At 49.2% G+C, this 19,767-nt stretch overlaps 1 protein-coding gene across 1 annotated transcript; it reads right to left on the reverse strand.

Moving 5' to 3' along the window:
- On the reverse strand, positions 1-9,378 carry PRKAB1 (protein kinase AMP-activated non-catalytic subunit beta 1). The gene is made up of 7 exons (XM_045841734.1): positions 8,936-9,378; positions 6,546-6,709; positions 5,328-5,421; positions 4,919-5,033; positions 2,681-2,814; positions 1,547-1,615; positions 1-1,325 (listed from the first exon to the last, which is right to left on the reverse strand). Exons 1-7 carry the CDS (start codon positions 9,092-9,094, stop codon positions 1,248-1,250), a joined length of 813 nt encoding a protein of 270 aa, XP_045697690.1. The 5' UTR covers positions 9,095-9,378; the 3' UTR covers positions 1-1,247.
- Positions 9,379-19,767: the final 10,389 nt, after the last annotated feature.

The raw sequence follows: 19,767 nt of genomic DNA on the forward strand, positions 1-19,767 counted from the left end.
TTATCTTTAAAAAGCTTTATTGAAACCTTTATGTCAAGTTGATAACAATTCAGTGTTTTGAAAACAGTAGCAAAAAAAGAGTATCCCGGATTCGGGTTTATCAAACAAGGACAGGAAACCAGAAAGCTTGTTCCTCCATCGCCCGGCAGGAATGGAGGGCGCAATGACAGCTTCTCTTGACGTGGGGACAGGAACCTGCGCTAACGGGAACAGCTGTGGCATCTCCATGGAAACCAAGCCGAGCATAGAGGTTTGCTTTGGTCCAAAGGATGTCTTCCTGACAGAAATTTAGAAGGCTGCTGTCGAGTTCTAAGTTCCTTACGGAATAAGCAACAGCAGCTGCTACGGCCTTCTTTGCCAGGCGTGGGCAGAGGTCCTGGGCAAGGTGGCACAGGCTGGGTCTCCAGAGTTTTCATGGTAACACTGCCACCTCGTTCTGGTAAGAAAAAGCTGACCGACCTTCCAGCTAACTGTGGTCAGTCCTCAGGAACACCCAACTTAATGGAGAAATCTGGCAGCAGGTTCCCAAAGTCTGTTCTGAGAACAGATTATTGCTGAGCAGTCTGTTTACATGATCTATATTCTAGTTGGGACGAGTAGAAAATTACCTAGGGCTGTAGAGTCAGCCAGCTCTGGTTAAAAACAAAGCAAAACTTAGCGTACATAAGCGTAAATAACAATTGTAAAACTTCCCCTGGAACTCAGGCTCTAATTTCTACAGAAAGTCCACCTCGCTGGAGCAGAGAATGGGCGACAGAACGGCTAACTTCAAAGGACAGACAACACCAACGCTGTACCTGTCAGTGCCACAGCCAGGCCTCAACAGGGACACACTGGTGGCCTTAAACACAGACATACAATTAGAAACTATGTGTGGCCTTGATCCTGCTTCCCAGACTTTTGCTACCAAAGAGGCTAGTGTTTGTTTTTGGCTTTAGGAAAATCTCCGTGGCCAGTTTGGCGGACGTGTACTTGAGCTGCACCCGTCACGCCCCGCGGCGCGGCTGCAGGCTGCCTGCCCCTCACTCCGCCCTCGGCTGCTGTGTGCTGAGCTGACGACTACAGACCGAGGTGCTCCAGGAGCCGCTGGACCCGGAGCAGACCTGCGGGGAGGACTAGGGCGGGTGAGAAATGGCTTCTAGAGAGTGTGAGATGGGGAATTTACAGTCCATTCCCTCCGGCGGGAGGCACGCACGCCCAGCTGGTGGTGCACTGGTCCCCGGGGCCCGCCGCTGGCTCCCAGCGCCTCATATGGGCTTGTACAACAAGGTGGTGACGTACTTCTTCTTGTACCGGTGGGTCGCGCTGAGCACCATCACTCCATCCTGAGAGAGAGGGCGGACATGACCAAATGACCAGGGACTCCCACTTACGAGTGCGTGAGAATCACCAAGGGAGCTCAACAAATACAGTTTCCTGGGCCCACCTGCGGGGCTGCAGCCGCAGCGCCTTTGGATGGGAACTCCAGGCCACTCTGTGGCTAGGGGCCCTCGGAGCGCATATAGAGAATCCCAGCCCCTAGAGCAACGAACGCGTCGTTCATTACCTTGATGGAGAGCGCATACAGGTGGTTCAGCATGACGTGGTTGGGCTCTGGGAGCAAGGCTGGATCACACTGTGAGGGGAGAGAAGCAGACGTGAGGATTTAGGGTTTGCAGATCAGGAAGACCCCCCCCCCTTTATTTCACAGCACCGGGGAGTGAAGGAAAGGAGGCGGCCCCTCGTGTCCTTTCTTCCTAAGCCAGATAGCGCAAGGACCCGTCCACTGTGACCGGGGAGGCGAGGAGGCCTCATGCTCCCACTGAGGGGAGCCCCAGCGTGCGCGCTGGGCTCCAGTTCACTGGTGTGTGTCTCTGGCCAGACTTCACCTCGGCCTCTGTCTATAAGGTGTGGCCCCTGGCTCTGGCCTCTCACTCACTGAAGGAGCGGCAGGAAGAAAGGGCTGTCCAATGGGTGCCTTTGCGGAGACAGCAGGAGGACGCGTGCTCTACCGAACACGCCTGTGCGGTGGGCTGCAAACGCCTGTCTCTGGGGCTCAGACGGGGGCTTTGGAGGAGGACGTGGATGACTGGGGGAGGGGGCACTACTACTCCACAGAGGCTCACACAGGTCTGGCACTTAATGTTGCCACGCCTTCCAACTTTTTAAGAAAAAGGAAATTTTTTTTTTTTTTTCAATGCACCACCCCTCAACTTTACAAATGCTAACTCAGGAGAGAAGAGGCATGGGGCAGAAGCTGTCTTGGCCATCGGGCCAGACGCGAGCCCAGACGCTCCGGGAGTGCCCCACCCCACTTCCTGTGAACAACACGAACCTCCCAGAGCTGGTGTGTTACCCAGACACCCCAACTTCTGATCCAAGAGCAAGCATGCTTCTGAAAGCAGTTCGGTGATTAACACGAGGTTCTAAAATTTGGGGGCCAAAGGAGGAATTCCATTACATAGAGTACCAAGAAGGGGTAATTTATATATTTTGCCATAAAATTTTAAAGGATCGGGACTTGGGCTGAGGCCGGAGTGAAATGCAAGGAAGAAAAGCCCAGGCTGGCTCTGTTGGACGGGGAGGCAGCACCCACACTCGAGAACAACTTGCTAGAAGCCCGTTACCAGGGCAGAGGCGGACCCAGCAATTAGCACCGATGGGTGACGCTGCACTTTCTCACCAGCGGCTGTGTACTCACAGAGATGCCTGTGTCCTTGTTCAGGATGACCTGGAGCAGGTGTGGGGGGAGAATGGGCGGCGCTTTAAACCGTTCCTCTGGTTTGGAGACGTAGGGCTCCTGGTGGTAGGGTCCTGGCGGGGAACTGGACAGCTCTGTGGGAGACAGGGACACGGCACTTACTTTGAAAATCAGGAGGTGAGGAGCAGTCTCATTTAATTTGCAGCGCAGCCTAGTGCTGCTTGGCTCTTGTTCCCTCGAGAGAGATACTCTCTTGAAGGACACATAGGCCCTGGGGGGGCGGGGGGGGGGGGAAGAGCGGAGGCAGTGAGAAAACCCTCCTGGAACTTGGGTGACTGGCAGAAAACTCAGCAGTGAACTTGAGAGTCCACGGCAGCAGCCAGCAGCTGTGGCGAAGCCAGGGGGCCCGGGTCAGACTAATAAGGAAGCTGTTTATAGCAATAACCGAGTGGGACATGCTGCGCCGAGGAATGCTGCTTCTCGCTGCAGGCTGGGCTGGCTGATGCTGCAAAGAAGCCCAAGGCATCAAGTGGGGCTCACGCGGCTGAGCCCAAGTTATGGGCACCACCGGCCAGAGCAAAACCGAAGATGAGGCGGCCCGTTTACACAGAGGCAGTGGTGAAAACAGGTTATATGAGGCACCGGCACATTTCAAAACAACACTGAAAACCCGATGTTTAGAGGCGCTTGACTCTATCACTCTCGGGTTCCTTTCAAACTCCTGCTCGGGCAGCTCCAGTATAGAGACGTGTTAGCAGCTTTGGAAGCGCGGCACTTCCCGAGGTGGGAAGCAGCTCGCTCAGTGGCTCACTGGCCAGCCGGAAGGGACTGAGCTGCTATTCACAGGACGCCTGGGATGGGGCTCGTCACCGGATCCTTGGGCTGGCTGGGAAGAACCTGACACAGCCGGCTGCGGCCGGCTCCGTCACCGTCACCCCCTAGGGAACAGGCTCCCTCCACACGCCCCAGCCACACCACAGCGGGAGACGGAGAGAAGCGTTCAGTGCGGAACCCGGAGCCACCGGGGCAGACGCAGATGTAAGGAAGCGTCTACACAGGAGGAGGCTACGGAGAGCCGAAGTGGGCTCGCCAGCAGCGAGGCGTCGGCCTCCCACCCTCGGGTGGTCTCTGCTATGAAAACGTGACCGACAGCTTCAGCACGTGGCTCAAAATTACGTTTACCAGTAAGTAGGGGATATTTGGGCGGTTTCCACCTACCTGAAAAAGAAGGAAATGGTTTCTCTAAAAGATCTGGTAGCGAGACAGACAGAAGAACTCGATGTTCAGACTTCCAGTTCCTACTCAACAATGATCCAGAAAGCCCACCCCAGTCAGCGCCCCACTGCCATTTCTAAGCTGACGAGAACAAGAGGTCCTGGAGCCAGGACCGCCAGGCTGGGCTGGGGGACAATGAAGAGTCATCTTACGGACTGAACTGAACCCACTTTCTCAGACAGGCAGGCACAGTCTGGGGAACCTTCTCACTGCCGCCCACAGGGCCCAGGAAAGGCCTGACCCTCTGCAAGAACTGCCGAAACCCGGCAGGGCAGCAGCCACCGACACTTCAGATGACGACACCTCCTCCCCCGAACGGCACGTATTACGTTTCCTGGTGGTTTCTTCCTGTGCGTTTGGATGGAAAGAAACTGATTCCAAGGTCTATGACTGGGTGACTCTTGAAAGACGGGAAAGTCTTACCAGACTGTACCGAGGAGGTTGGGCTGTGTAGCTTATTTCCCGTGGTGAGCCTCCTTCTCCCCTGACAAGGTGCTAATGTACCACACAAGTGACGGCCAAGGTCAAGGAGGTGTCCATTTATCACCTGTCAGGCCGAAACTCTCCAGGCACCAGGGTCGGCGGTGAGCAGGCAGGGAGCTGGCAGGCTTCCCGGCACTCGCTCGTAACTGACCCAAGGAAACAGTCCCGGGCCTCCTGGGCCCGGCCCCTGGCATGAGACACAGCTCTGGTTCTGTTTCTAGGGTCTGCCCTCCGTGGCCAAGCAGACCTACTGAGTCCTGGAGATGCCCTCACCCCCAAATGATATACTGCTCCCTTGGGGCCAGATTTCAACAACCTGACCCCACAGAACTAGGAATTAGTTTTGTGGCTCTTCGGGGAGCTATAAACGTCCACCCAACATGGCAGCTTGAGTCTAGGAGTGAGAGGAGAGAGAAACAGTATTTCCAGCCTGCACAGCCCCACCAGCACACACGCGGTATAAAATAACCGTGTTCATACCAGACACATCGGAGCACTTCTGGGAATCCACCATTAAGGCATCAAACACTTCAAAGTCAGTTTTCTTCACTTGAATGATGTTGTTGACTGTGCCAAGCTGGCTGGTTACTACTGGCTGGGAAGAGACAGACAGGCAGAAATCATAACACGGAAAGTCTCTGCGGTTGCTGGTTAGAGGATTCTGATTCTAGAAATCAGAATTCCTAGCTGGAAGGGCCCGGCTCCCGGCTAGCCAACCTGCTCCTCCTGGTCAAGTATGCCACCAGTCTGATAACCAGCACCGTTTTCCCCTAGCTCAGCCACACACAGGGACTTCTACCAGCAGGACAAAGGGACCTGGCAATGATCTGTAAGGGACTGTTTGCACTGTGTCTCAGTCGGAGGACAAAGGGCAGGAGGAGGAGGGTACCTCAGAAGGGTCGTGTGTCCACTGGCCATCCACAAAGAACTTGTACTGATGCTCTCCTTCCGGCAGGTCCAGGATGGCTACGAAGTTGTTGTGGCTGGGAGGGACAGGAAGCAGAGGTTTTCAGCTGGGTGGGACGCCCTCTCAGCTTACTTACAAAACCAGCCACAGCACAAAAAAAAACAAACAAAACCTTCCCACGTAAGCTGCACAAGTATAAACATTTCTAAGCAATTCAACAATTCAAGTGATCTTAATCTACGAAATGGACAAGGAAGCCGGAATGCAACATTTTCTTGCAAACGCCCTTTACTCAAAAGGTCAGCTAACAGGCACCTGCCCTTCTCCACTTGCAGGTAAACACCTGGCAGGCTCACGCCAGGGAGGGCAGCCACCAACAGCCCGCTGCCAGGCCCTCCTCTGTGTCAGTCTGCCCTGAGCATGGCAGGGGATCAATTTAACAGGATGTATAACGAATAGTTCTCTGAACAAACACAACTGCTGAAAAGGTTCCAGAAAACCTCTTGCATTTGACTCTTTTGTTCCTCTGACTTGAAGTGACTTGTAACTGTGCCCAGCGGCCACCCCCTGCACCAGCATTACCCTGGAAGAGCGGGTGGCCTCCTGACAGCACTCAGGCCTGGCCTAGAGAGGGTGCTTTTTCACTGACATTTGGAGTCAGGAATCTACGCTAGGCTTCCTGATGGACTATTTTTCTGCGTGTTGTTCATGATGCCTACACAACATGTTGCCTTTCAGAGAAAAGTAATACACAGAGAGCCAAAGTCAGAAGGGACCTCAGAGGTCGTCCAGTCCAACACTCGCTCCTTACAGACGGGAATTCTGAGGCTCCCGTGTTAACGACAGATTAGCTCAGCCACTGTGGACTCGAATCCTGGTCTTGAAGGTTGCTAGCTGGGTGTTTTCTCTACAGTACTAAGGAACAGATTTCCTTTTCTGAAGGAGAAGTCCTGCCTGAACACACACACGGCTGAATCTCTGAAATGGAAGATGCCTGCAATAGGAATACTTGTAACCAACTGTGTTCCAAACCCAGAGACTACGTAGGTGTGAGAAGTGACCACTATGAGTTATTAAGCAAGAGTGTTTTTCCACTCAGCGTCTGTGTCATGTAAACGTCCCCTTCTCTTCACCCAGAGACCATTCAGGAACGAGCATCCCGGGGTTGAGACAACGCGTGCATACTCCCAGGCAATTTACCTTCTCGTGAGCGGAAGTTTACTCCAGTTGTTGAAGGACCCGGATAAGTACACTTCCTTTCCACCCCCTGTCCACCGAAACACGGTCGGCCGAGCCTGGGCGGGTGCTTTGTCGTTCACTTCCAGGTCGTGCTGCCAGGCCAGGAACTCCTCCTTCTCTGGAGCCTGGAAACAGAGCGGTTCACTCAGGGGCAGGAAGGCATCAGTGAGCTCCCTACAGACTCAGTTACCCTCAGGCTGACCATTCATTCTGAGGAGGCAGCTGTTACTGCCTAGGTTCACACTCAGGCCCAGTAACTGACTAGTTGTGCGTCATTTTCCCCATCAGCAACACGGAGATAGAAAAAATAACAGCTGTGAAGTGAGAAAGGCCAAGTAAAATGTTCTTCAGAGTGTTCTGACACACAGCAAGTGCTTAAAAATGACTAGCCACCATTAGTGCTATTACTAAAGAGGACGACATTAGCGTTCCAGGAGAGATGATAAAACTCGCTTGGAAGAAGGCTGGAAGCTAATTCAAGATTAGCTTAATAAAGGTCATTTTATGACCTCCTCCCTTAATTAAGATTTTGAAGTACATGAAAATACACTAGGACAACTCCAGAGCTGTGAAACTGAACACTGGCAAATCTGTATTCTGAGGAAGAGAAAAAACTGCATCCACTGAGCGCCTCCCAGACACTGGGGAGAAACGCTGAGACAGAGAGCGGCCCTCAGGACGGTCCACAGCACCTGCTAGTGAGGGGAGCGATGGTCTGACTGGGGTGTCCCGGAGAGAAACGGACATTTCCAGTCCCGGGGGAACTGTGTGTGGCTTTAGATCTGTTACAGCTTCCCGAGTCAGAGGCCAAAGACTGAACGAGCCGGAGGTCCGGCCTGGGAGGGAGAGACCCTGCAAGGAGTGGAACGGGCCTTTCGAGTGCTAACGTGAGCGCTTGTGAGAAGATGCCTGCATTCCTGGAGCTTAGCAAGACCTGCGTGCTGAAGAACAGGCCGGAGACGGATCCGCTGGGGACGTGATGACTCACCGCAGCCAGAAGGGCAAATTACTGTGGCTGAAAGAATCCATGACCTTTCTTTTTTTTTTTTTTTTGCTATCTGGGGCAATCCAGTGTGTCTGCTACATCATTTCAGTAACCTCTGAGAAAATTAAAATAGACACCGTTTAAAATCATTTCCCACAGATCATCTGTGTAAGCTACACATTTCTTTTAGAAGCTCTGGAATGGGAGCAGAACAAATACTTCTTGAACAAAGTTGTTTGATTCTTCCAATGTCTTAAAACAGCCACCCTCAGGGCCAAAATGATTACCAGGGGAAGGAATGTCAAGTTGTTGGAGAACCAGGATTTCAAAGTTCACTTTGCACACAGCTTCTTAGGAATTCAAAAGATTCAGAAAACAAGTTCAAATCACAGGATCTAAGGCCAAGTAAAAGCAGATTCTTCAAAGCCAAGATCCAAGTGAGAATGTAAGGTAATAACTCGATCACCCAGCCCAACATCTGAGGAAAAAATGCGAATAAAGTTTGGAATGAGTTCCAAGTGAGTGAGATCACCCAATGGCTGGCGATGAGTAACATACAGGTGAGCGCTCCCAGGGGAGTGTGGGCCCGAGATGGGTGGCCAGGCGCCCTCACTGCCCCTAAGCTAAGGAGTCGAGAATCATTTTCAGACTTTTTGATAAATTCAACCAGACTGCAAAAGGAAGCCCACATATGGTCTGCAAAAATGTCTGCTTTATTTTGTTTAAAATATGAAGTCCTATTCAAACACCAGGAGAGAAGCTGATTTGCAGCTCTCAGACTAACACGTCACTCACCCACCCACCCGCAGAAGTGGACTTACTTTTCTCCACCCCCCCTCAGCAGGCAGGGTGAACCAAAAGTTTTAGGGGGCACTGAACACCTCTAGCAACTTCTGTCATCTGTTCAACTCAACTTACTTGTGTGCTTTGGTTTATTTCCAAACTGATCAATAAACTCACAAAACCAACTACAAAAACTGCCAGTCTTCCTACAGGGGAGCGAAGATTTCTCAAAGTGAAATTAATTAGTATACCTAGGAGAAAAAGCAGAGACTGGAGTTCAGTTACTGCTAGCTCCACGATCTTAATTAAGAAGTTGAAACTCTGTCCCAGAGCCGCTTTCTCCTTAATGATGTTAAATGAAGTGCGTTCCTCCTCCCTCGGGATGACTTTCTCATATCGGTAATTAGACACTGGCTCCTGGACTGCTAAGAGGGATCTTACAAAGCCACAGGGCTTTTAAGTAAAGAGGGTGAAGTATCACCTCCCTCCCACTTCTGATGATGAGTTTTAGAGGCGTTGTGGCGGGGCGCCTAGTAGACCTCAACATCAGCCAATGGAATCGGATCCCCCCACCTCCCCTCACCTTGATTTCCTCGGAGTGGAAGAGGTCGGCGTCCTCTGGGCTGTCCATCAGGATCTTGGGCCTGTCCCCATCCTTGGTGCCCCCCGAGCTATCCCTTCTGGGCGTCTTCTGACAGCCCTGTCGCTCCAGCGTGGAGCGCTCGCTACTCGTGTTGCCCATGGCGGGGCTTGAGGGGACACAGGGAAGCTGGACGGGCCGAGCTTCACTCCAAGAAAGGGACAGGGGACTTCCGGAATCGGGAGAATCACAGGACCCAGGTAAAGAGTTGGAGCACCGGGTACCGCACCCTGCAGGCTAGGGTTCCGGGCAAGAATCCGGCTTGAGCCAGGTCAGCAGGAGGGGCGAGGTTTCACGCTCCCGCCTTCCCCGCCCAGGCAGCAGCCGCGAACCCAAGCAGCGCAAGACAACCCAATACACTGCCGACCACTCCCCCCACCTCTAAGCTACTTCCGCTTCCGGGGCTTCTGCAAGTTGGTGGGGTCTACTCGTTGTGGAAGGCTGGGGCTCACGGAGCTTGCGAGGCTAACTGTTCCTTACTTCCGCTTCCGGTAGGGATTGGCTTGTTCGCAGGGTCCCTGAGGCGGTCTTCGTGAGCTCCAGAGTGCGCAGTCGCAGTGGACTGTTCCGGGCGGCCCTGTACGAGGTTGCGGAAGGCCGGCAGGAGGCGCAGCAGCGCGTTAGCCGTCTGGGGGGCTCTCCCTGTTTAGGGGTGAGTGTTGCCATTAGGTATTTGGGATATGTTTAACACTTCCACTTTCTGCACACTACAGCCACGGGGCTCGATCTAAACGGCAAATTTAATTAAGAGACTCTTCTTCCAAAATCCCTGTCATGCACTAACTCTCACGCCTTTGAGTGCCTCAGGATCACCTCGAGTCCTTGTTGAAAATGCAGATTCTCGGGCCCTGGTCCCCAGAAACTATGATTCCTCGAAGCTCTGGAGCGGAGTGTGCATTTAATACGTACCATAAGATTTCTGGAAATTTCTCACATCTAATAGCTGGGGAGTTGTAACATGGAGTTATTTGTGTATTTAAAAAAAAATGGAGTGCACAGCCTTTTGCTAGATAATTTTGCAATCACTTTGGAGATATTATTCCGCATAAAATGCGTTTATTAATGCTTGTCATTTACTGTGGCCAGCGCTTTGGCAAGAAGTGTGGATACACGTCATAGTAAAATAGAATCCTCACTGACAGGCACTGCCATGGTTTTCATGGTTGTGTATGTATTTTGCTTGTGAGTTATCTCAAAATACTGTGCACTTGTTGGGCCTGGTCATGCTTTTTGTCCACGGACAAACCTTTATTGAATGCCTGCAAAGGGCCGTACATTGTGATGAGCAAACCGGAAACACGATGACTACGGTCTCCCGGAGAGGAATTTTGGCAGTACCTATCAAAATTTAAAAAAGAAAAAAAATGCACCTTCATTTTGGTGCACAGTTTTGCTTCTCGGAAACTTCTGCAGAAATACACACATGAAAATTTGTATGCAAGGATGTTTATTGCAGCATTGTCTCTAATACCGTAATATATTAATTCCGAGATGCGCATTAATCTCCCTGAAACCGGGTGCTTCATTCAGTCAGTCGAATCTTAGCTTTGTTGAAATAAGGAGATGAAAAACTACGAAATCCTAAAACGTTTGTCAGTAGGAGAATGACTAAATGAATTAAATATATTTGTTTTATGGAACACTGAACAGCCTTTAAAAAGGAGGGAAGAGAAGCACACGGGTGACAATGGAGGCGTGTCTGTGACGTTCCAAAAGCAAGGGGCAGAGCAGGAGAGGTTAAGAGAATGAGTTCTGAAGTCAGCCCACCTGGGTTCAAATTCTGGCTTTACCCCTTCGTCACTGTCACCTTGGTTTTCTCTTTGGTGAAACGGGGAACAAAAAGAACATGCACCGTGTAAGCTTGTTTTGTGAATTAATTGAGAACGAAAAGTGCCTAGCAATAGCTCCTGACTCTTAGCAAACATTGAATGAACATCAGCACTTTTACTGGCATCATTATGCTTGCAAATGGTAAGTTCTGGAAAGACACACAACGTGCTATTAATAGTGGCCCTTCTGGGAGTAGGAGTGGGATTGGAAAAATAAGCAGGTGGAAAGAGGAGTTTCACTCTTTAGTTTATTGTTTGAAAAATTTTCTGCCTCAAGGTTATTTTTGTAATTTAAAAAGAATTTTTGAATGACAAAATAAGTAAGACATGGTTCCAGCCCCAATGAGTAGAAGTGGAAACAGAGTCACAGAAAGGCAGTAATATAGGTAGGCACGGGTTCTCCAGGAGCCCAGAAGGGACTCAGGCCAGGCCAGCGGATAACCAGTATACATCCTTTGAGCTGTTTTTCTTACAGTAGTTAGTGGGGAAGCCTTGCACATGAAGACATTGAACTTTGGGTTCTCTCCAAAATAGCTTGAGAGATAAGGAAGAACACATGAGGAGTGGACCCCTAATCTGAGCTGTGCAGATGCTTTCATGCACGAAGAAAGTCTCAAGACTTCTGCTCTGGCTCAGGGAAGATAAGTGGAATCCTGTGGGTGCTTTCTGTGGTTTTCAACCAATGAGACAGCCCAGTAACTGGGGTTGTGCAGCGTGCCCTGCATGGCGGTACCGACCCAAGGAGGCAAGTAGGTCTCGAGATTCTACCTGCCTGAAGGAACGAGTGCCTTTTTCTAATTTGTGTACATATATAAGAAGGACTAGCAGGGGCCCTGGCCTTGATTTAAAAATAATAATAAAACCTGGGGCTGGTCCTCAGGACAAATAGTAGGGGTGCATAGTTTATCCTTTTCCCAATTCATTTTATGCACACTGTCTTTGTGTCACCCAGCCCGTCAGAACCTGGGCTCATGACACTTGCCCTTGTTAACATCTCGTTTTTTGAGAGGGCTTCCGTTTTCTAACTTATTTCTTTATCAGTAAATATGTATGGCATGACTGCTCTCTGCAGGCGCAGCGGCAGACCTGGGGATCGAATGACGGACAAAACCAGGCCCACGCGCGTGCTCCTAGTTGCTCATGATCAGGGAGGGAAGAGATACCATATTTTACCACGTAAAATGCACACCCACGTTTTTGTGTACACCAAACATGGGATTTTTATACCCATGATACGTAACCATTATACCCATGTATAATGCACATCCTTAGTTTTCCCTCAAAAATTTGGGCAAAAAAGTGTGTGTTATACAAACACCCATCCAACAGTCATCAGTGACACATGGGAGGACAAAATGTGACCTAGTGAGAGGGACATGACCGAGTTAGGAGGCCTGGGAGGGCTTCTTGGAGGAAGCGACAGTAAGTTGAGGTTTGAAGACTGTAGGTGTTAACAGTGAAATTCATTTATCAAGCCCTGTTATGCACCTGGCATTGTGCTTAATACATCAACTTGTAATCCACCCCCCAAGGAGTCCTGTGAGGGATCTACTATTGTTATCACTTGTATTGTATAGATGAAGAAACTGAAGCTCAGAGAGGCGAAGTGACTTGCTCAAGGTCACACAGCTGGGATGTCACGGAACCAGCATTCAAAGGCAGGCAGCTAGACTGATTTAAAGATGTAGGCATGTGGACAAGTCAGTGGGTGAGGGGTGAGGTGAGATTATTTGGGGCAGGCCAACGGGTCAGGCTGATCAACATTGTATTATAAGTATAAAGCTGGAAAGGTTGGTCACTCATTGGAGATCAAACTAGGTATCTTTGTTTTTTATTTTATTTTTTTTGTTTTGTTTTAACATCCATAGACTTTTATAATTAGGGATCCATGTTTCTGATTGTTACCAAACTCATTAAATCTGAAAGTTGGAGGTCATGCATTGCTTGGTGTAAGATACTAAATCAGGAAAGTGGGGTCATTTATTAAATAGTGAAGAAGGTTAACATCCAAGATAATGATCATGGCAGGCAATGCCCCCAGCATCCCCTAGGTGGCAATAAAGAGCAATGAGAAGTACTCCATCATCCAAAAAATGAAATGTCTGATTTTAGACATGAATGGACATGGTAAAAACGTCAAGTTCTATAAGAGGTATTAATTTTAAAAAAAACCCAAAAGTCTCCCTCACATCTTATCCAAATCCCTATTTCCTTTTCCCCAAAATAAACTGTTTCTTATTTTGGGGGGACATAGTTTGGTATAGTTGTATAACTTTTTCCAGAAGAAGTACTTGCTCATCCCTCTCTCCTCTAAGAAATTGACACAACTGGGGCCCCCCTTTTGTATATCTTTCCTTGTCAGCACATACAGATCTCCCTCATTTTTTAAATGGCTGCAGATTTCATAACAGTAATGTTAACATTTATACAGTGCGTACTGTATATCTGGCACTGTCCTAAGCACCTCCCCTTGTTTGAATCCATTTAATCTCATGAAGCCCTAAGAGGTGCATTCTGTTATTATCCCCACTTTTCGTATAAGAAAACTAAGGCATCATTAGTAAAGGGTGGAGTCAGCGTTTAGATGCAGGGCATTTGACTTCTGAGTCTACACTAATTTTTTTTTGAGGGGGGAGAGGAAGTGGCGGGGGTGAGGGAGGGACTTGTTCCACTTATAGATGCATCCATTGATTGAGCCTTGTGTGTGCCCTGACCAGGAATCAAACCCACAACTTTGACATGTCGATATGACACTTTAAGCTACTGAGCTACTAAGCTACTGAGCCAGGGCCTCTGAGTCTGCACTTGAAACTACTTTGTTAAACTACTGTAGCACAGATGTACCATATTTGACTTACATCTGTCTTTTCTCAATGCTGTTTAAAAATTGGTTATCTTTAAACAGTCGGGCTAAAATATACCGTTGTGAAATATGCCCAGGATTTTGGTTTTATGTATGCATGGTAAGGCCAGCAGATCAGGAGACCACGGCCTCTGAGAAGAGAGTTTATTACTCCCAGTTCCTAGGGGGTTGGGGGACCTCTGGCCACAGGGGAGAACCCAGAGTTGGTTGCAGGTGGAGAGAGTAAGGGGAAAGCACGTTCTAAACGCCCTGATTGTGGTTTCTGAGAACGAGCGGGCAAGGCAAGCTCAGCAGTTTAGGACTGGACAGTCAATAATTTGGTGGGCTCTGGGCTATAAAGGGGTGGTCTCTGGTTGTCTGGCCCCTGGCCCTGGGATGATTAGGATTGAGGAATTTCGCCTCCTGGCGTGTAAAAGCCAGAGAAAAGAGAGTTCAGAGTAGGGGTTCTGCACTGGTTGGCCTGCATGTTCCAGACAACTCATTTACTGTATCACTAGAAGTTAGTCACCCTTGGGAGGGGTGTCTCTCCCCCTTCCTGAGGCCCCAAGATGTCAAAGCATCACAAAGTATAGAAAATAAAAATAAAAATATGTACACAAACAATACATGTACATAACATCAAATGTACCATTTTAACCAATTTTTTAAAATCCTCACCCAAAGAACTTTTTTGTTGATTTGTTTTAGAGAGAGAGGAAGGGAGAGAGGGAAACATCGATTAGATCGTACGCACCTGGACTGGGGATCGAACCCACAACCTAGGTATGTGCCCCGACCAACTGAACCACATGGGCCAGGGCCCGTTTTAACCACTTTTAAGTGTCCAGTTCCGTGGCATTAAACACATTCACATTGTGGTGCCACCGTCACCACCATCCATCTCAAGAACTGTTTCCATCTGTTAAATGACAACCTCCTGTGCCTCGTGAAGCCCCCGGAACATGCTATTCCACATTCTGTCTCCACGAGTGGGACCACTCTCAGTACCTCGTGTGAGTGGAATTGCAGTGGCCGTCCTTCTGTGTCCGGCTTCTGCCACTGAGCGACCGTAATGCCCTCAAGGGTCGCGCAGGAGGTAGCACGTCTCAGCGCGTCCTTCTTTTTTAAGGGCGGACGTAACGTGCCGTCGTGCGTACGCACTGCGTGCGGTTTGCTCATTCGTCCATCGGTGGGCGCTGGGCTTGCTTCCGTCATTTGGTCGTTGTAAGCAATGTCGCTGTGCATGTGGTTGTGCGAGCACCTTTTCGAGTGCTGCCTTCACTTCTTTTTGCTCTGTACCCAGCCCCGGAATTCCTGGCTCTTAGGGTAATTCCGCGTTTAATTTTTCCCAGAAACTGCCACAATTTCTTAACGTTCTCGTGATGGCTGCCCCGGCTTGTATTCCCGCTAACGGTGCACAAGGGTTTCCCTTTCTTCTCATCCTCCTATATTTTTTCCGGAAGTTTTGTCATTTTAGGGTTTAACATTTAAATCTGTGATCCCTTTTCAGTCTATTATGCGTATGGTGTAAGGTATGGGTTGGGGTTTATGTTTTGTCACGGGGATGCCCAATTTTTCCAGCATCGTCTGTTGAAAACACTGTTCTCTCTCGGTTGAATTCCTTTTGCACCTTTGTCAACAGTTGGTTGACCGTGTATGTGCGGGTCTAGTTTTGGACTGTGTCCCGCTCCATTCCTCGGTGTGTCTGTACTATTGCCAGCGTCACACTTTCTTCCTAACTGTAGCTTTCTAGTAAGTGTCGAAAGCAGGCAGTGTGCATCCTAGAACTTTTCTCCTCATTTTCAAAATGGTTTGAGCTATTCTAGGTTTTGCCATTGCCTGTAAATTTGAGACTGGGCGTATCAATTTCTGCAAATAGTCTTGTTGAGATTTTGAAGAGGATTATAGTCTCTTTCCTTATTCACCTACTTAACATTTCCAGGATTGTTTTTTTATAGATATAATTTCCATCTGGGTTCATTTCCCTTCATCCCAGAGGACTTCTTGTAGCATTTCTTGGGCTGCAGATCAACTGGAAACCAACCCTCTAAACTTCTGTTTAGCTGAAAATTTCTTTATTTCACTTTCACTTTTGAAGGATATTTTCACTGGAGCTTGACAATATTTTTTTCCTTTAGCCTTTTAAAGTTGTCACTCCACTGTATTCTGCATTCTATTGTTTCTGATGAGAAGTGAATTACTTTTACCCTCATTTCCATATAGATAATGTATTTCCCCCCCTCTGGCTGCTTTTTGTATATATATTTTTTTCTTTATCTTTCGTTTCTAGCAGTTTGTGTTTCCTTAGGATTTTATCTGGGTTAGGGTTTTCTGAGCTTCTTAGGTATGTGGGCTGATATTTTTAATACAGTTTGAGAAAGATTTCAGTCAATATTTCTTTAAAAAATTTAAATGCTCCTCTCCCCTTGTGTGAGGAAAGCAGTTTGAGAACAAAGAATTATACACAAAGGAGAACAGAACTGAGAGAACCCAAGAGGAACAGAAGCCATAGACCGCTGACTCCATGATCCGCTGGAGCAAATCAGTCTTCAGGTTTGTCCTCTGCCTGAAATTTCCCGTGTGAGAACCAGTAACTTGTCTTACTGTTCACATCAGGTGGATTTTCTGTTGCTTACAACCAAGAACATTAGAAATCGTACGCTCAGATTACTTATATTCTCAAACAACAGGAATGCAGTGTTTTTCTTCTGTGGATATCAACTATTGTACCTAGAAAAGAAATTTTAGACATAGAGGCGAGACCTTAAATATCCGACAAGATTCCAAAGAGAAAACGTGTTGTAATGAGTACAGATCTGTCCCAAAAGTTTAGCCCGCACAAATTTATGTCAGGCTTGCAATTAATGAGGGAAAATGGGAAACAGGAAGTTAAGTCATTTCATTCTGCTTTTTTTTTTTTTTTTTGGTGAAAAGCGGCGTTGTTAGTTTTTCCTAGTTATGAACTGAATTGTGAAGGCCAGTTCATGATTGACGGGAGTTCATCGAATGCAGTGACGAAGGCCGTGGATTGCAGAATCGAACTGCCGCGGCTCAAATCTTAACTCTGCGTAGCTGGGTGACCTTGAATGAGTAATTGAACTCCTCCGTGCCTCAGTTTCCTTGGAGGAAAAGATGGATCAACAATAGTGTTTATATTGGGGTTGTTACTGACAGCTGAGTGAAAGTGCATTTTAAGGGCTCCGCACAATACTTAGCAGATAGCAAGCATAAAGTTTGCCACAATATTATTTTTATAGTTACCTACTTTTTTAAAAAAATGACTAAGCAACTTTTGGGGAGCACAGTAGTAGCTAAGTGTAGAATTCCGAGGCATAGAGACTTGAGAATAAGCCCCACTGAGCCAGGCTCTGCCTCGGGTAGTCCGCTGAGAATGTTACTGTCTCACCTACCTTGGCTGCTTCTAAAGAACAGAGACGTGAATAATTGTACCTACATTGCTTTTGAGGATGTTAAGGCCAGCACTGAGTCTTAGAGTGAGCTGTTCTGAAAATCACCCTGGAAATCAGCCAGACGCCCGGTTCAAAGGCAGGAGACTGCACTGAGGCGCTTTGAACTAGTGACTGCGGGCAAGTGCGGCCCGGTGGGGGGTCGCGGGCCTGGGGCCAGCCTTCCCCGGTCCCAATCCTCCATCGACCACTTTCCAGTTACGGCCCTTGGGCCTAACCTTCCCGTGCCTCAGTTTCCCCGTGTGTCAAAAGTGGACAATGAAGAGGAGCTTCATCAATTGGTTCTCACGCAGATTAAAGGGCTCAAGGGCTGAGAACAGTACCGGGCACAGTATCTTTAAAAAGCACGATCTCAGTTTCTGTTTTGCCGTATGGCAGTTACTCTGGAAACTGGTGCTTGTTTTCTGTACCAAAGTTGTGTGATATTCCTCAGCTTGTTTCTGGCTCCCCTCAACGCAAACACGAAGGGTGATAAATGGCAAAGCGGCGTGCTGTTCCTCCAAGGGGCCCCCTAACATGCCTTTCTCCGTCGCCTCCACTAGGGGGCCGTCCAGGCCCGAAGGAAGCCGTGGGGAAAGGCCACCTACCCAAGTTGAGGTTCATTTGGGTTTATATCTTCTTGAAATAACTTTCAGGTGTTCATGTACTTTCATAATCTCCCTTTTCTAAACCATCACGACAAGTGATAGAAAAACAAGTGAGAATGTTCTGGGACAGGACATTGAACCAAGTCCTTGGTTCATCACGTCTTCCTTCAAAAATAAGGTTTAAAGCTGCCAGATAGCAGTGAAATGAGTAAGGCCGAGGCGATGAGGTAACATCTGGTTCTGTTCTCTTTTTCCAGCTCTGCCTGCTTTTGCACCCATACTAGTTAATATGTTTATTCATTCTTATATTCAACAAGTAGTTACTGAAAGCCGTGCATGCACCAGGCACCAGGCGTGCAGAGGGGCGTGAACCTGGTTCCTGCTCTCGGAGGGGCCGCCAGTGTGTGGGGGAAGACGGACGTGAGAGGGTCATCATGCAGTCCATTACTGTTTCGCACGGCCATTGCGATAAACCTGGCAGGGAACTGCAGAGCCGCATGGGCGCGCCGAAAGGAGACCCTGGCCCTCCTGAAGAGTTGGCACGTCCGAGGAGGCTTCCCTGAAGGAGTGGCATTTAATCCAAGGCAAAGGAGTGGACATGGGGGGGAGAGGCTATGGGAGAGGAGATTTTATTCATTCAAGAAATATGTATAGAGCAGCTGCCACATGCTACATTCTTTTCTAGTTGCAGAGGAAATAGAATAGGGTGATGGGAGGGCTAGCGACTGGGGGTGGGGCAGCTGCCTTAGAGGAGGAGCCGAGACCTGGAGGAAGAGGAAGAGCCAGCCATGTGAAAATCCGGGAGACAGTGTTCTGGGCAGAGGAAATAGCAGGTACAAAGGCCCTGAGGCAGGAGTGATCTTGGCCTATTGGGGGCCAGCAGAAAGGCCAGTGTGTGGCTACAGAAGAGTTGGGGGGGTGGTAGGAGACGGGCTCTGAGGGGCACCAGGGGTCTCATCATGTCGAGGGGGCTTTGTGGGCCATGGCTAAACGTTTGGGCTTTCATTGCACAGGAGGCCATCGGGTGGGCGGGTTGGGTTTCAGCAGAGGAATGACGCGGCTCCACCCAGGTTTGGAGGTCAGCAGGGCTGTAGCGTGTGCTGCAGTGGGATGAACATGTAGGCAGGGGGTGGTGGGCGGGATAGCGAGCCCCCAGAGACACCCTGTATTATTCCCCGGAACCCGTGAATATGTTAGATTACAAGGCAAGGGTGGGATTAAGGTAGCAGACGGGATGAAGGTTGTTAACAGCTGCCTTTAAAATAAAGAGATTATCCTGAATTGGGGTGGCGGGAATGCAATCACAGCGGTCCTTACGTGGGCAAGAGGGAGACCAGAGAGTCAGAACCAGAGAGACTGGAGGTGGGAAAGAGTCCAGCGGCCGTGGTGGACCTTGAAGATGGGAGGAGGCCTGGAGCCAAGGAACATGGGTGGCACTAGAGGCAGGAAAAGGCCAGACTACGGGGTCTCGCTCGGAGCCTCCCTAGGCACAGAGTGCCGTGCTGCCGGCACCTTGATGTTAGCCCAGTGGGAGCCATTTCAGAGTTTTGACCTCCTAAACTCTATGTATTGAGATAACAGATGTGGGCTGTTTTCAAGTCCCTGAGCTGGTAGTACTTGTTACAGCACCGGTGGGAAACTAGTGCACAGGGAGGCCTGTAAGAAGGCTGCCGTGACTGCATGGATGAGCTTCGGTACGGGCTCAGGATATACACGGCTCAGCACAAATTTTCCTTTACAAAATCTTTTATTACAAAGTCATAAGCATTTCATTCTGTACCATAACAGTGTCACACTCAAGCACACCATATGACATTTTAGGTGACATGTTCAAATTGCTGTCTGTTTCGTGGGAGCCATTCACGTACCCTACCGACCACACTCAGGCAGGCGTGACTTCTGCCGGACCCTGTAATTATTCGCCTTCCCTGCAAGCTGTTGCTCTGTGTGCTAGGTCCTGCTTCCTGCTGCTCGGCAGGCCGCTTGTTGTTACCTCTGCACAGGCAGGACTTGGCCTTTCTCGAGTTCCTGCCCATACACTCGCCGGGAA

This window comes from Phyllostomus hastatus, unplaced genomic scaffold, assembly GCF_019186645.2.
Source record: "Phyllostomus hastatus isolate PE091 unplaced genomic scaffold, TTU_PhHast_1.1 phas_contig_1162, whole genome shotgun sequence".
In the NCBI taxonomy this organism is placed as follows: Eukaryota; Metazoa; Chordata; class Mammalia; order Chiroptera; family Phyllostomidae; genus Phyllostomus; species Phyllostomus hastatus.

Bases quoted from the DNA above. Each gene is read 5' to 3' on its own strand.
- PRKAB1 (XM_045841734.1), bottom strand. From the start codon at position 9,094: ATGGGCAACACGAGTAGCGAGCGCTCCACGCTGGAGCGACAGGGCTGT. The intron at 6,710-8,935 runs GTGAGGGGAGGT...CTCTGTTTCCAG, and splicing joins TCCACTCCGAGGAAATCAAG to GCTCCAGAGAAGGAGGAGTT. The intron at 2,815-4,918 runs GTATGAACACGG...TGTCTCCCACAG, and splicing joins GAAGTGCTCCGATGTGTCTG to AGCTGTCCAGTTCCCCGCCA.